At 44.3% G+C, this 16566-nt stretch overlaps 1 protein-coding gene across 1 annotated transcript in view; it reads left to right on the top strand.

The window, feature by feature from the left end:
* The first annotated feature begins 11430 nt into the window (after nucleotides 1-11430).
* Nucleotides 11431-16566, top strand: part of LOC111153919 (tectorin alpha) — a 67241-nt gene continuing 62105 nt past the window's right edge. The window contains exons 1-2 of the mRNA XM_022513232.1: nucleotides 11431-11494; nucleotides 14660-14793. Coding sequence (XP_022368940.1) covers nucleotides 11431-11494; nucleotides 14660-14793 — 198 coding nt within the window. The remainder of the gene's footprint in view (nucleotides 11495-14659; nucleotides 14794-16566) is intronic.

The following is a 16566-nucleotide window of genomic DNA, read 5'->3' as shown; positions in this document are numbered from 1 at the left end:
TGCTGCAGTAAACAGCATATGTTCTCTTACATACTTGAAATGAATCTATAGAATACATTTTTAGAAGTGGGATTGCTGGATGAAAAGGCCAAAGTGTTTGTAATTTTGGTAGATATTGCCAAATTATTCTCCATTAGAGATACCTAAAAAGAACTTTTTCCCCCTGGCTTTACTATATGTCACATCCCTGCGCAAAGACTTTACTGATCTTGTTCTTGATATATGATTCCTGGTTTGTGTAAGCAAGATAGGGTTCTCCCCAGTTAGGCATGCAAAGCGAGGCACCAGAATTCAACGCATTACACATTTGCATGAGCCATGCACATCGTCTGTCTTATGAGCCATCTTTCCTCTGGAATCTAATTTTTAATCATTGGTGAGATTTCACCTCTGCAGGAAAAGGTATATGTATTATTTATCCTTAACAATGTATGAGCATTTGTTTCAGCTGAGTGCTCTTGAAAAGTGATGGATTAATAGCCCTGATACCCTCTGCTTATTGTCCACAGGAAGCTTTGATCAGAGCTGCTTCTCACAGATCAGTGCAATTCTTTCAGAGGAACTATTCGGTACTACATGGTGAATGGGGAATATAGTGTGTCTGCCCGCCCCCCTTCCAGCTCTGTCGCTAATGTGCTGGCAAGGATGTTAGAATAATGCCCATTGTGAGCTTTTTTGGTTATATGGGTCTCCTTAGAATTAACTATTCCAAACTCCTTGGCTAGATACAGATACTAAAGTCGCTTTCAGAAAATATCTTGGAGTGCTTGTTTAGATTTCAGAGATGACCATCTTTTATTAGATCTTATATCTAGAGAATCTTGCTGATTAGTTAATGAACATTAGTGAGTGTCATTCAATGTGGTTTTCAAAGAGCCAATGCCATTTTTCTTAGAATTAAGCCATATTTTTTTTAGCTTAGTCCAAGCTCAATATCTAGAATGAATAAGACCAGCCCAAAAAGAAATACTACTTAAAGGCAAATAACATCAATTATTTAAAAAACAGGTTCCAGGTCATTTGTGTACAATTTGGGCTCCCGATATTTTCAGCTTGCAGTTAAGTGATTATCACCATGATACTAATATATATGAAAAAATTTAGAAATAATTTTTACATCAGGTTTTGTTTTGGCTTTGTTTACTTTTTATAAGAAACAAAACTGAATGGCTTATATCCAAAAGACAAGAAATAACAAAGGTTGGTGAGAATGTGGAGAAAATGCACTGTTGGTGGGAAGGCAAACTGGTGCAGCCACTCTGGAAAGCAGTATGGGGCTTCCTCAGAAAACTAAAAATAGAGCTACCATATGATTCAGTAATTCCACTTCTGAGTGTTTACCCAAACAAAACAAAAACACTAATTAAAAAAGACATATGTTTATTACAGCATTATTCACAATAGCCAAGATAAGAAAGCAACTCAAATGCCCATTGATAGATGAATGAACAGAGAAGAGGTGGTGTCTATACACAGTGGAATATTACTAAACCATAAAAAGGGAAAGTTTGCCATTCATGACCGCATGAATAGACTTAGAGGATGTTATACTAAGTGAAATAAGACAGAGAAAGACAAATACCATATGATTTCACTTACAGGTGCAATCTTAAAAAAAAAGAAAACTAGCAACAACAACAGCAGAGAGACAGAAACAGACTCATAAATACAGTCAACAGGGATGCCCGGGTGGCCCAGTCAGTTAAGCGTCTGCCTTCCACTCAGGTCGTGACCCTAGGGTTCTAGGTTCGAGTCCCGCATCAGGCTCCCTGCTCAGTGGGGAGTCTGCTTGTCCCTCTCCCTCTGTCTCTTCCCCTGCTCATGTTCTCTCTCTCTCTCTGTCTCAAATAAATAAATGGCATCTTTAAAATCAAATAAATAAATACAGAGAACAAACTGGTGGTTGCCAAAGGAGAGGGGGAGGATGAAATGGGTGAAGGTGATTAGGAAGTACACACATTCAATTATAAAATAAATAAGTCACAGAGATTGAAAGTACAGCACAGGGAATACAGTCAAGAATATTGTAATACTCTTATTATCGTGCTGAGCATTTTATAATGTGTATAACAGTTGAATCACAATGTTGCACACCAGAACCTAACTTAATATATGTTAACTATACTTCCATTAAATTTAAAATGTTTTTAATTCAGAAAAGATGAAAATCCAACAGAGTACATGAGCATCCCAATTTATGAAAGTTAATCTAGATATCTAAGACGGAGGATTCCAAGGCTTAGAAGCAAACATCCAGACGTGATGCCCTTCAGAATCATTTCATTCTGAATGTCTTTACTGTTTAGGAGAAGTCTTCAGGAGCATAACTGCTTCCGCATCAACTCCTCCATCTCAAGGATCCTGCTATGAATAACTACCATTTTTCAGGGAGAATGTAAGTATAGCCTTAGATGTAACCGCCTTATTGAACTATATCTAGGAAATCGAACGTCATTGAATCAGTGGTTAAGGGATAGAAACAACTACACTACAGAAATATCTGGAACCTCCATGGCAGATTATACAATGGAGCAAAATGTTCTGTTGCAGAGGGCTTGTAAATTTATTCAAAGCACCAGCATCCGAGATTCACTTCTCTGGGAAGCAGATGCCAAAGTAGAGTTAGGACTGCAGAAGGCTTATTGGGGAGGAACCTGTGTGAAAGTGAAGGGGAAGGATGATTGGACAGGAGGGGCACAGACCATGCTGTAGACCTGACAGTCTGCCAACTCAGTATGGTGCTCTGGGGCAAAGAGGAGTCCTGCCTGGGGCCCCTGACCAACACTTTTCTCAGTCATCACTTGGGGAAACACAACAAGAACATAACTTCAGCTTGAAACTGATGTAAATACTGAAAGAGCCAATGGCCGGAAGCTGTCAGCCTACCCTACTCTTTGTGGCAGGAGAGCATTCCTTTCTCGAAGGCGGATCTGAGCAGTGCACCTTTGTATCTACCACAGACCACTCCATGCAATGTGTAGATTCCACTCTCCATGATGAGGGCCACCTCCTCTCACTCTCTGGTGGCCCTCTTTTCCTGTGTGGAACCTTAGAAGAGAGCGGTTAGGGGAATGGACTATAGCCCATGTCACTGCAATTGATTTCAGGGTCACAACTGGTAACCATTGTCTCCTGCTTCCGCTGTCATCTTATCACCTGAGCCATCCCCCTGCTGCTCTCAGTGTTTACTTAGTGGTTTCTCCCAAGCCCTAATTCCTAAGTAGTCTGAGGCCCTGGAGAACATATGCTGCTCAGACTTAGGCAGGGGAGTACGAAGAGCCACCAAAACGGGCCACCTGAGCTGTATACACATTATCCCTTGAATCTGTCATGTCATAGCAGCCCCATCTCCTCCTGCTCCTCGGGGCAATGACCCCTAACAGGATGGTAGCCCATCTTCATTCCTGCTAGTCTCTGAACAAAGAGCCCAAGTGCCCAAGCAGCATCGCTGCCATAGCTTAGAGCTCCTTGGGACTCTCGCTGTGTCCCCCGGTGAAAGTGTGCCCTCCTGGGGACCAGGAAGTCAGTCTGCACAACCCAGAGATGAGGATGGGCAGCACAAAGTCCCTTAGTAATCATTGGGAGTAGTGGCAAGCCGGACCACCCTGGCTTCCACACGTTGGTTCCCGACCCATGTATTCTTCTTCCTCCAGGGGGCGCTGCCTCATACGACCCTGACTCAATACATGGGCAGTACGCTGGAGGGCAGTACCCATCCTCTCAGCATCATCTCCAAGCCGGTGGCTCCCCTGCTCCTTCGACCTTTCCTCTCAGTGCTGGAGCAGGTGGCATCTTCTGTGTCATGGCATTTGTGCTCCCGCCAGTGGATCCTATAGTCACGGGCCACACTCGCATCCCCTTTCTATAAAGTGGGTTCCCTAGTCCAATGTTATTTTGCATGCAGTTCTGTGCCTATGGATCAGGCATTCTACAAGCCTTTTATTAATGGTAATGGCTGAGGTTCTGTGGGCAGGAAAGCCAACCCATAACGCGGAGTAGAGGTCCATTCCTGGGGGAAGGAACTACTGGCCCCTCCAATGCAGTCATTTTGCCTCCAGGGGGCCAGCTGGTCTCCCCAAGGAACAGAGACATGTAGCGGGCTTAGCTTTAGTCTCAGTGATTGGCAGGTTGTATGCTCAGAGGCAACAGAAGCTAGGCCAGCCTTGCTAAATGGGAGTTCATGCCACTGGGCCTATTCCTAACCTCCGTCCCTGCTGTGTGGTCACTTCCAGCGTGTCTCCATCGTACCAGCACTGATAGAGGCTGCCTCACAGCAATTGATATAGTCATTTTTAAAAAGATTTTATTTATTTATTTGACAAAGAGACACAGCGAGAGAGGGAACACAAGCAGGGGGAGTGGGAAAGGGAGAAGCAGGCTTCCCGTCGAGCAGGGAGCCTGATGCTGAGCTCCATCCCAGGACCCCAGGATCATGACCTGAGCTGAAGGCAGACACCCAACAACTGAGCTACCCAGGCACTCCTGGTATAGTCAGGAGTGGTTTTTGTCTTCTTGGTTGTTGAGTCCCTCTTCGGTAGTGGATGCTGGGGTTTTTTTTTGCAGGTGTCGCCATATCATGCAAAGATCTTCCCACTTCGTGTCCATTCCCATCTGTCTATCCACATGTTTACTCCAGACCTCCTCATCACTCATTTTCCAAGCATTTTTCTTCCAGGTCATTATCTAGCTAGCTATTTGATTCACCACTTCCTGCAAGGTTGTGTAACCTCAGAACACTTCACCTTTGACACAAAGTATGCAACAAGATATATTACCACAAGTTCCACACATTAGGACGATGTCCCCTTACCATTGTTTCAAAGCTACCCCTGAGTGAGGCTGTAACAGCCACCATCTGCTTTAGGCTTGCATACGCTCACCAAGCTGAGTCATCTATACGCCAAGTTTAGGATCTTCCTTCCTCTTTCAGCTCATCATGTGCACCCCCCACCCCACATATAGCCATATGTGTCATTTGGGTTCAGGGGGTGTGGTGCAGCCATGGCAGGTGGTGTGGAGTCTGTGCTGCGTAGTCAGGCAGCTCGCCATTGCCAGTCCCAGATTTACCATTTCCATCTTATGATAGACTGCTGTTGGATCCCCCTGACTTTATGACTTGGTCCAATAGGACCCAGGTCATGATGGGAAGTTCTGGACACATGGTCACATATCTTGGTCAAATGTTCCATCATGGGCCCAGTTACATGCCAGGAGTGGGTTTTCAGGAAATGTGGTTATTCTTTGCTACAGATAGCATGACCTTGCTCTAAAACTCTGGGTGACTGTGCTCTGGTTCTCCCACTAGGGTTTGCAAGAGACTCCCCATTTTGTCTTTTTTTCCACCACTGACATCTCCAACAAAGGGTCTACCAAACATATGACCCAAGTGTCAAGGTCACTTGCATTTAAGCCTAGCGCTACAGCAGAAAGCTCGTTCCGCTCTCAGCCTAAGTCAAAGTTGACAGAATTTCATATCACCTGGAATGGGGGCTGGAGTAGTTTTCCTAGGTGTGGAATGTGTGGCCTCCAGAACCCAAGGAAACCAAGAAAAAAGGAAGAATTTCTTTCTAAGGAGGTTGCAAGATACAGTAATTTGTCTTTTACTTTGGAGAGGCCCCAGCATGTCCCTGACTACGGGATTCCTAAAAATTTTACTGAGGGACTAGCCCTGAATCTTTGAGGGATTTATCTCCCATCTTTTGGAGCACATGTGTCTTCCCAAGGCCTCTTGGCTATAGCCTTCTCTTGCTCATTTTGCCCAGTCAGCTTGATGGTACCGGAGTAATGACTCAAGGTGATGTTCTATAAGATCCAAATAGTCCATATCTCAGCCCCAGGACAAAACTATACATGTATATTGCTATCTGGCCCATTTGGATGTGAACTACTTCTGATTCTCGTTTCTGATTCAAACAGGAAAAAAAAATGTATTTGCCAAATGAATAGCCACATACCATGTACCTGAATTGACGTTAATCAGCTGTAGCAAAGACACTATGTTAGCACAGCAGCTGTAAGTTAGCACTACTGCTTGGTCGAACTTGCAGAAGTCAAGAGTCATTCTTCAGGATCCATCCTGGCCAGCTAAATGGAATATGATTGAGTCCACCACCCTTGCTCTCTAAGAGTGAGCTGATCTTTACTATCCTTCTCCGACCCCTGATGCAGTGCTCTTGTATTTGCTACCTTAGCTGGAGTGGGGAGATCCACTTCTGTCCTTGCTATGATGGCTCTTACACTAATGACAAAGGGCCCAATGGGCAAAGTACATCAATCCCAATCACATATTGGGACTTGGAAAATGACATCCAGGTGGTCTGTAGCCCCTGTGGACTCACGATAAGCTGGACTTGGCCAGAACCACTTTTTTTTCCTGGGCCCTAGGTGTTCCCACTCTACCAGGGTCTTTGGGTATCAATATTAACTCAAACCCTTGTCCCGCAGTCCTCCAGTTATGTAGGCATTCTCCTTACATCTTTCTACAGTCCCTATAGAGTAAATGGCCAGAGGTCTTTGGGGGAAGGAGTGGGAGAATCATTACCACACATACTTGTCATGGTGTTGAAGGGTCCTTCTCTTTGGGAACCTGGTTACTTTTTTAGTGTACGGGATCCAGATTTGAAAACTGACTCAGATCCACCAACTGAGCAAGGGATCAAACATTTTGGGGGTGGGGAAATAATTGCCTTCGGTCTCTTGATCAACAATTTTTGTACTTTTTGGATTATATATAGTAAGCAATCCCCTTGTCAGCTGCTCATCTACTTTGCTCTGGAATGCCATGCTCCATTAATCATCTCCTTAGCTCTCTATGGATCAGGCCCTCTTGGCTGCCACTGTGATCTTCTTGGTCACTTTGAAGATTACGACTCCCTTCGCTTCAGGCAGTAGAGTGCTGCCCCCTGGTCTCCATGATTTCAGGGGCCCATCTTCTCCACTGCTATCAGGTAGCCAAGTTGTATGATCACCTCTCCTGCCATCAACCCGGGACTGCAGAAGGGAGCCACCACTGATTTTCTTAGTGATGCTGGTGCTTCTCTCACCAGTGTATTACTGCCAGCTTTGGTAGAGGATGTGTCTGTCCTCTGGGCCTTCCCTTGGGACATGATCATTTGATGGGTCTCCCAGACTCACGCAATGTATCTGATCCAGCATTTTCACTTCTCTGGGCATTTCATCCCTTCTACCATCTGCTACAGTAATTCAGACATTTCAGCATCATCCAGTGTGGGCCATCACTTTGTTTCCAGGCTTCCAGGAGCTGGCCTAGCACTGAGTTTGCTTAACCCCGGGCTCCTTGAATGTTAAGGTCTGTATACCTAGAAAGTGCCTCCAAGTCCATAAAACTTTCCTTTCTTCTGTTATGGCCCAGACTCCTCGACTGAGCACCCTCACAATCCAGTCCCATAGATATTCCCCTTCCCCATCCCGTGCGAGGATGTGCTGGTAGGTCCCACAGCTCCTTCAGGGTGTGGTCCCTTTCCTTCCTCAGGCCCAGCATCTCCCTGGCTGGATTATGCTGCCACTGGACATTGATTATAGGCCTGGCAGTCAGAAGAGGAGATGGGAGCAGCTTCTGGGGAGAGTGAATCCTCCCAGTGCTGGGAGAAATGTTAGCTCTTAATGAGGTAGAGTGGGACATGTCTGTCTTGAGAAACCTGGAGAGTCAAAATCTTTGGGGGTATTTACCCAGATAATGCCATCACACATGCACATACATATATGTATGTACCTGTAGTACATACATATAGTCAATTCTATATATGCAATTATATATAGAATACATTTAATATACATATATAAGCTTTTTCCAGTTGGGTTCTGATTTTGGCATACTAGAGCTGCCTCTGTTAAGCCCCTGTAGTCTTTGTCAGCTCCACTAGGCTCTCTAGAGCAAAACTGCCCATTAGAGAAGGCTTGCTTTGGATGGAACGTTCTAGACTATTGTTCCACCACCGCCCCAGTCACTGGCTGGGGGGCTGCCCCAGGAAGAGTGTGCCCTTGGCTCCTCCACTGAGGTGAGTCCAAAGGAGCTAACAGTTGGCCGCTGATGGCCAACCACACTTCTCACTCCATCCATTCCCACTGGCTCAAAGCTGACGAACTCTTTCACAGAACAGGCACCGGAAACCTAGGAAATATAAGACAAAACAAAACAGTCAGCACATAAGTTCCCTCCCCCTTGTTTTCAGGGAGTTACATTTTTTGGTTTTATTGGAGGCATCTTTCCTCTTATCTGAAAAGCAGCATCGGTCTTTTGCCGCCTTTGCAAAGCACACACATCTTGGGTTACGAGCTCCGAGCCACCCCTCCCCACCGCCACCTTAGGTCTACATCTTGTCAAAAATCTTCACCCACTTCTCACCTTCAACAAAACCAGCCCTTCTGCCGATGTGACATGGCAGAAAAGGAGACTTTTGTCATTCTCCTGTCTGTGACCGTTGAGCGGACATCCAGAACACACACACACTGACCAGCTTCCCAGCCCAACCAGTGATAAGCCAGGCCAGTCTCTCCTCAAGCAGCGGGCACCAGCCTGCACCCAGATTCTCAAAGTCACTCTGACTCACTTACACTACCGTCTCATATATTTGGTTATGCCCAGATGGCATTTCTCCCAGTCCTGCCTTAAGGATGCATTTAATAGGGGTCAAAAGGACCAAGATATAAATATCCTTGAGTGCATGAAGAAAGAAAACCAAGGCAATTATAATGCCACGAGTAGTTTTTCAAATACAACCAAGTCTTTTGCTTTAAGACATTTAGGTTGACTACAGGAGTAAAGCCTTAGTACAGACAAGGCAAGGAGAATGCTTTTCTAGGCGGTCTTGGATTCGCATTTAATTTTATTTTAAATCAGCGCCCCAAAAGTTAGATGTTCTGTTATGTAGACATGTGCCTTTTGGATGTAAATAGTCCTTTGACATCTGTAAGTAAATCTACCTGGAAAATTCATAATAGTAGAGATAGAGTAGGTTTAATGTGCACAACCTACTAAATTATCATGTGTTTGGGGGAAAATGCTGAATAAGGCAGACTAAAATATTAGTTCCCCAAGCACTCTCAATCATTTCAGAACAACTTGCTCAAAACTGAAATTACAGTTTTTCATACAATGGGCATTTAAATGTCTGGTCAGAGAAAAATCTGGAGGAGTTTTTGAATATTTTGACTTACTTTATGCCTTTAGGCAGACTTCTTCAATCTGTATCAGATGTAACATGTCTTTACTTGGCTCCCAATGCCTCCTAAATGATTCACTTACCACAAATTTTCATCAGGAGGCACCTGCCACCCCCTTCTCCCTCTGAGGACCCTCCCGGGGTATCATTGGAGGTTTTCAGGAAACAGTTTGTTTTTTTTTTTTCCTGGTGAAAGAGCATGGCTTGCACTGGTTACCTCCTTGGGGTTTACAGGAACATACTCTGGCCCTATCAGGCTACACACTGGCATGTCAGAGAGAAAAGGGAAGGCATAAAACCTAGAAAAGTTTGAGAAAGTGCCTTTAAATACTTGACGCATACCTGTGAAAAAACCAGAGTAGAGCCTATCTGTGGCAACCGTTCAAAATCAGAGACAAAAAAAAAAGACGTTAGTAGACAACCAACTTCATTTAAATGTTAGAAGCAGCAGCTTTGTTTGCAGTTCTAATCCCATGCTGGTGGATGCTAATTCTGTAACATTATACAGTTGCCTTTTTTTTTTTTTTTTTGGGCACAAAGGTAGAAGGGGGGGGTTTCTTTTTGTGTTTTTCAGTGCAAAGTGATTCTGATCAGAAAGGACCAAGGTTTCAGCTCCAAGTACCTGACATTTCCATCTGAATCTACTTTTTTTTTCTTTTTTTTTTTAAGAGGGGGAAAGAAAGGTCTAGTTTTTCAGGAAAAGAACCTCTCTACACAATCCTGAAACTGATCTCTAGATTTTCTTTTCCTTAATCAATAGAAAAAAACTTGATTGCAACCCAACACTTATCTGACTCTAGCGCAGGACTAACTGAATTTTTGGTTTTACGAGGAGGGCATTCAGACATCATTTCAGGAATCAGAAATTATTGGCAGCAAGTAGGGGAGAACTGACATGAATTCTTGTTTTACCTAATTTTTGCCTGGTTTACCAAGAGTTGGCTTAATATTTCTGACAGTTCCTCCAGTCTCTGCAGAACAGGTTAGTGACATTTTCTCATAAATACAAATACTTAAATGCGTCCTCCTTACTGCTCTCTGAACTGTCTCCCTAAGGGCTCAAGTCTTCACCTTGCACGGCATCTCACTGTGCTATAGCTACGGGTGATCTCTGCTGGGCTTACTACCATTTTAGCAAATGGACTAATATTTATTATGTGCTTGAGATCTCAATGGGTCTGCCAGATAGTGAAGATTTACAATAAAATTCTCCCAGGGTAAATCCACTGATTTTCCAAGAAAATTTGGCTGAATTGCAATAGCTTCCAATAATACGAGGAGGGTTTTTATTTTTGAGAATTCTGTTGTGAGCAAACTGCATGGTCTCCCTGGCCCCCCTTCCCGTACTTGGTTCTCCCACAGATGTAGGCAGAACTTGGAGCTCATGTATACGTTTGCATCTCAAACATATACAGAGCGGCACAGACCATCCACGCTCCTGACAGAGGGTAAAGCCGCCAGTTCAACTGATCGTAACTAAGATGAAATGAATTCACTTTTGTGATGTTCCTTCTTTAATTAATTTGCCGGAACTAATTACTCACTGCGTCCCAGCTTCTATTTTTATTGTAATTCCAAGGAGCGATCCCCAGCGTGGTTCCTTTTTATGACCAAAGTGGCTGTCCTTCATTTCACTATGGAAAGTCGGTGGACAGTCTTACATTACCTGTGAATCTGGGTAGTCCTCCAAAATAATGGATTGGCTCCATCCTGTAGAGAAGGCGATGGCAAAACCCTAAATCCTCGTAATTGCAGAAACACATTGTGCTGTAATCGACTTTCGTTTGATCTTGATTGAAAACTGTTTTAAACATCAGGAGAGCCAGGTCTTAGAGAGGGTGCATGTTTATTCTAGAGACACAACACAGGACCTGCATCTTTAGACTCTGGTCCTATTTCTCGTGCTTCACAGCCGCAGGATAGATGGGTCTCCTTTACTCTTGGCCACCCTCATCGATTCCATATAATTTCCTGACAATTTGGATTGTCTTGTTATACTTCCAAACTGGCTTCTCCTGGTGCGGGGGAGGAGGGAGGGAGTTTAATTTGTTCATGAAACATTGAACTTGGGAGGATCTGCCGGCATTTGGGGAATTTCGACCTGACGCAGAACTGTTGATGTTGTTATGTGAATTTATTCTATGATGGTTGTGATGTGTCTTGGGATTTGCCACCAGACACACCTGGTGTTCTATTTACTCTGGCAAGCTGGGGATTTTTTTTTCCTTTTTCTTTTTAAAATTCCAGGATGAATTATTCATCATTACTTAGAATTTGGGTCTCTTTCATCTTCGCACTCGTACGGTACCAAGGTGAGTACTACAGAATTCCATAAATCTCTTGATTAGCATGCTCTTGAATTTATAAAGAGATACTTTTGTTGGAACTGTGATCGTCAGGGCAGGTATACATGTGTCTGCAGATACAACAAGAAAAAGTAAATCAAATTCCGTTGTCAGGGGCAAACTATATTAACTTTGAGTGATGTTCAATTACATTCTTATTTTTTCTTATTTAACTTCAAACGCAATTTATGTATGCGAGGTTGCCTCCATGTTAATGGAAGAGGTCTTTAAAAGTTGTACAAATAGTTTTCGTTAAAAGTATATGGTGGAGGTAATGTGTGTACCCCATGCCTGATCATTGATTACAATTAGGGCATTTAACTGTGGCACATGTTTTAAACCAAATTTTAAAAATACACTTGTTTTAGCTCAAATCAGGAAGTCCCAATGGTATTCATGTCTTTAACTTGTGAATCTCTGGCCTTCTACAATGGCATAAATCTAAAACTTTTGAGAAGTGAAACAAGAAACTTCTTTCCCTCCCTGTGATTCCTTTTCTGTGTGGCATTGCCCCCGGGATAGGTGAGAAGCCACAAACATTTCTTTCTACTGTTTTTGTATTTTAGACAAGAAAGATTGGAAGGTCTGTATAGATTTGAAACTTTTATGACTAACACTCCAAGCCACCTTTGCTTGGTTTGTTGAATTCAGTTGCCACATGATTCCAAGTCTGAACAAACAGATCTGTGAGACATGCGTGGCCCTAACATTTTTCTAGAGTTGGATAAACTTAAACAGTAATAGCACATAAACAGCAACGTGAAGCCCCATGGTAAGGAGAGACCCACAGACCCTAACTTCCTGCTCCTGCTCTAAAAATACTGTGTTTTATATGGTGGGGAAAAAAAGTTCTGGGAACATAGTTAATGTTTATTGTGAAATTCTCAGCCTGAAGCCCGTGTGGGTAGGGACAGTCTCTCTTTTATTAACTCTGATGCTAATGATAGGCTGTGCTGTTTACAAGTTCTCTTTTTATAAGAGTCGTGGCTTTGAAGGTGAAAACTACTGTAGTTTCCACCTCCTCCCTAACTAAAGCACCTTACTTATTCAATAAATACAGTATTTGTGTTCTTCTTAAAATGGGAAAGATTCGAGCGGTCCATTCATTCCTGTTTAAAATCATGAGCTAGTTAGGATCAGTCATGGAGAGAAGAATCTTGCATATTTGCCTTACCTTCAGAGCAGAGAAAGAAGTTAGGGATGACCTCCATCAACCAGACTTTCTTGTCTCCTCCATGAAAAGTATGGATTTTCCCTCTCCTAGGCAAATTGGCCAATGCTTTCCCAAACATGAATTAATCTTGTCATTAAAAAGATTACGATTCAGTGTGAATTCTAGCTCTTATTCACGCTTGGGCATGGCTCCTGAAATGTTCCCCATGAAGGATAAATCCATGACATGATTTGATTTGCTATTATTAATTTGAGAAAGTACATCACCCTTCACATTTAGTAAGTGCCTAGGTATAATGCTATGATAGGGATTATAAAGAGATTTTTTTAAAAAACCCTACTTTCTAGGAATTTGGAATTTGTTACTTCTGTGTAAATATGAATTGTAAAGAGCCCTTTTGGCCTACTGATTGTGGCGCTAAATGAAGAACGTCGGCAGAGGGCTCATCTGATTGCAGTAGCTACAGCACCCCTTAGGGTTCAAGTTTGGTTGGTTTCCCGGAGACTTCCGGGGCTTGGGGAACAATGCTTACGCACTAATGCCTGGGCTAGTTTCCCCGCTTTCCTCCGATGGTAGCCGTTGGAAACAGATTAGCTCTCCGACCAGGCAGATCTCTCTGATTCCCTGCTCTAGAAGGAGAGACGCCGGCCCTTGACCAGGCACTGCTGTCCTGCTTTCTGGCCACTCCACATTCTCCCTTCCATGAGCTGTTGTATCCTCGCTAAAAACTCCTGAAGGAGTCGGATGGTCCTCGGGCCACGTGCTTGCCAGCCTCTCAGCTCTATCAGGACCAAGCGGGGACTTTCCCAAGGAGAGGCACTGACCTGAGAAGGGGGTATTAACATCTGGATTACAGTAAGCAGGTACCTCAAGAAATAGGGCCAGAAGCCCCTAGAGGATTTGCCTCTGTCCCTGAAAACTAACAATTTTTTAAAAAGGAAGAAAAGATGATGTCCTATTGTTCTCTTTTCATTCAAGAGGAGAAAGGATGGCAGCAGAGAAAAGATACACCCCAAATGTAGATTATTTCCTAGACGCCATTGGACCTGATCATGAGTAACGTAGACCCTGGGAAAACTGTTGAATTTCTCTCACTGAAACTGGGTCACCTTTGCAAGGCTTGAGACGAGAAACTTCTGAGGAAGAAGCCACGTTGCCAGGAAGGGTGGTGGTGTGGTTTACGGGAGGGGAGCTGTGTGTGTTTGTGCAAAGACTCTCACCTTTGACCAGGGTGTTGAGTAAGAGCCCCATGCATCCTCTCCAAAGGGTTCTCAGGGCCCAGGCTCCCTCGTCCCAGAGGCTCCCATGTCTGTCTTTTGTAAACAGGAGCTGGGCAGAGAGCCCTCTCACAGGGCCAGGCTCAATGGAGGTCATTCACGGGCCAGTTACTACAAACCCTCTCCTCCCACTTCTGTCCTGGTTCCAACTGTTGTTTATTTCCTTCTGGGATCTGGTATCTTCCCCTACTGTGCAGCAGGAGGGAGGGGACTCCTTTCAGGAAAAGACATGATAGTAGAAATCTGGAGCCAGAAGGGCGGTTCATAGGCACTGGGCCACCTTCTCCCAACCCGCCTTGTGATCAGGGATAAAGCTGTCCTACGCCATGCCAGACAGAGAGGCCCCTCTCTCAGGGCTCTGAGAGCTCCAGGCTGGGGTGATTTCACCACCTTCCAGCCCCTTTTAACCATTGCTTTCTCCAGAATGTATGGAAGTGTAGCAATGAAGCATGAAGTGATTACTCCTAAGGAGAAATGGCATCGCTCCCATTCTCCCCTTTCCAGAGGCAGAAGATAATGCATTGTGTACGGCTTAGGTTTAGGATAAATGAAAAGGCAGTCTGAATTGCATTTCGTCTGTAAGACTTACTGAAAGAAGCTGGCTTTAGTGGGTGGGAGGGAAGTGGCTTGCCAAGCAGAAGATGGCTCTGCCATCTATCTAACCCCCGTCTCTCTCGACAGCTCAGCCCAGGGAGCTCATGTATCCATTCTGGCAGAATGACACGAAAACCCCTAAAGTAGACGATGGAAGCTCATCTGAGATTAAGTTGGCCACCCCTATTTTCTTCTTCGGCGTTCCTTACCGCACCGTCTACGTAAGTGGAAGAGGAGCCCGGCTGTTGCTCTGTGGCTCTCCCCTTTGTTTGTCATTAAGGAAAACATTTTAAATACCTTCATCCAGGGCTCAGGGAATTGAAGATTTATTGGCTGCCAGAGCGACAAGTTCTGAGATTTCATGAGCTGATAGGTTTTATGATTAAGAAAGTCAAAGGTATATTTAATGGCTAATGTTCATAGTAGAGGAGTATACAGGGCAATAAATTGCTTTTGTGGCTGATTAAACACAGAAGTGAAGCAGAGGCCCCAATGCCACGAACATTATTTCTGCTACTCGACAAGATAAAAAGATACACTGAACCACAATAGGAGCCATATCATTTTTCTTTCCCTTCTGGGGGTGTGAAAAGTTTAGGCGTCTGCTGTTCTTCAGCTTCCTACCAATTTGGAATAGAGCCAGGGCACGGTAGAGGGTAATCAACTGTTATATCTCAGTTGTTTGCAGAGCAGGCCGTCCTTGTTGGGTCTGAGATATGCCATGGGGTCCCATCGTCAAACCTGTATGAAAAAATGGTGCCATTTGCTGTCAGAGCCCTTCTGGGCACCTGTGTTCTCAGGCTCGCTCTTTCTTTCTTTCTTTCTTTCTTTCTTTTTTTGGGGGGGGGGGTCTTTGAATTTGTCGCTGTTGAGACTGTTGCACACTGAGAAGGTTCAGAGCGACTGAACCTGTCTTTATCTTGGGCTTTAAAGCCTGGGGTGAGGCCCATGTCGGTTATATTACATCCTGTTTTATTCTGCGTCTTGCCTCGAAGGAAGAGCTGAAACCCCCACGCATCTGTCTCCAGCCATTGCTGCATCTGGGACCTCCATAGTCCCCAGACTTAGAGGTAGAACTTGGGGTGAACCCCCATCTGTAAGTCATTCCCTCGTCCATTACCCAACCGGTGGTCCTTGAGCCACACCACCTCAGCGCCTGTTAGAAATGTCGCTTCTTGGGGCCTGCCCACAACCAGCTGAATCAGAAACTGGGAAGCGAGCCCGGTCATCTGGGTTTTCATGAGTCCTCCAGGTGACTCTGATGAACACAAAAGTCTGAGAACCCCTGGTCTTAACTACAGAATATAATCAAAATACACTGGAGTCAATACCAACTTGCTGTGCTAGTCTGTGTGTTTTAGTGACAGCTGTTAATTCCCTAGCAAACACATTGCTCTGGCATCCTGGAATGCCTTTTGGGTTCCACTTACAACAGAGCCTCTGTAGTCTCTAACAGATAATTGTGTTGAGCTGATTTGGGGGATAAGGGAGGAGCACAGGACCTCCATTCTGGAAGCCTTATTCTCCCAGACCCCTGAAAGATATGCAATTCATTGATCTCCTCTTCCTCCTCTATTGTACCATGGAGTCTGAATAATTCTTGCCCTTGCAAAAGGAGGGTCCTTAATTTGGAGCAGACTTATTTAAGGGCAAGTTGTTCCCTGGCTTTCCAGTTCTTTGAGTAGTGCAATCTCTTTCAAGCCTCTGCGTTGTTCACTATCTCTCTCAGACAGTAGATTCTTAAAGTCCTTGTAGCTGGGTCTCCAGCTTCCTTTCCAAACCCCACACCCTTGCTTCCAAAACAGGCTGATGGACCTTTGGCCCAGGTGCTGATAACTTCCCTCTGGGATCCGGGTCACTGTTAATGTCCATTATATTACTGATTAATAGGAACATACCAAGCAATTGAAATGTACAGGAAAGTGATCTCTAGGTTTTTTGTATCCAGGAATTGCAAGAATCCCCATCCCAGACATTTCTGCTGTTGAAGCCAT

The sequence above is a fragment of the Enhydra lutris genome, unplaced genomic scaffold, assembly GCF_002288905.1.
Source record: "Enhydra lutris kenyoni isolate GAN:26980312 unplaced genomic scaffold, ASM228890v2 scaffoldscaffold34, whole genome shotgun sequence".
NCBI lineage: Eukaryota > Metazoa > Chordata > Mammalia > Carnivora > Mustelidae > Enhydra > Enhydra lutris.
This window is presented reverse-complemented; position numbering and strand designations above follow the sequence as displayed.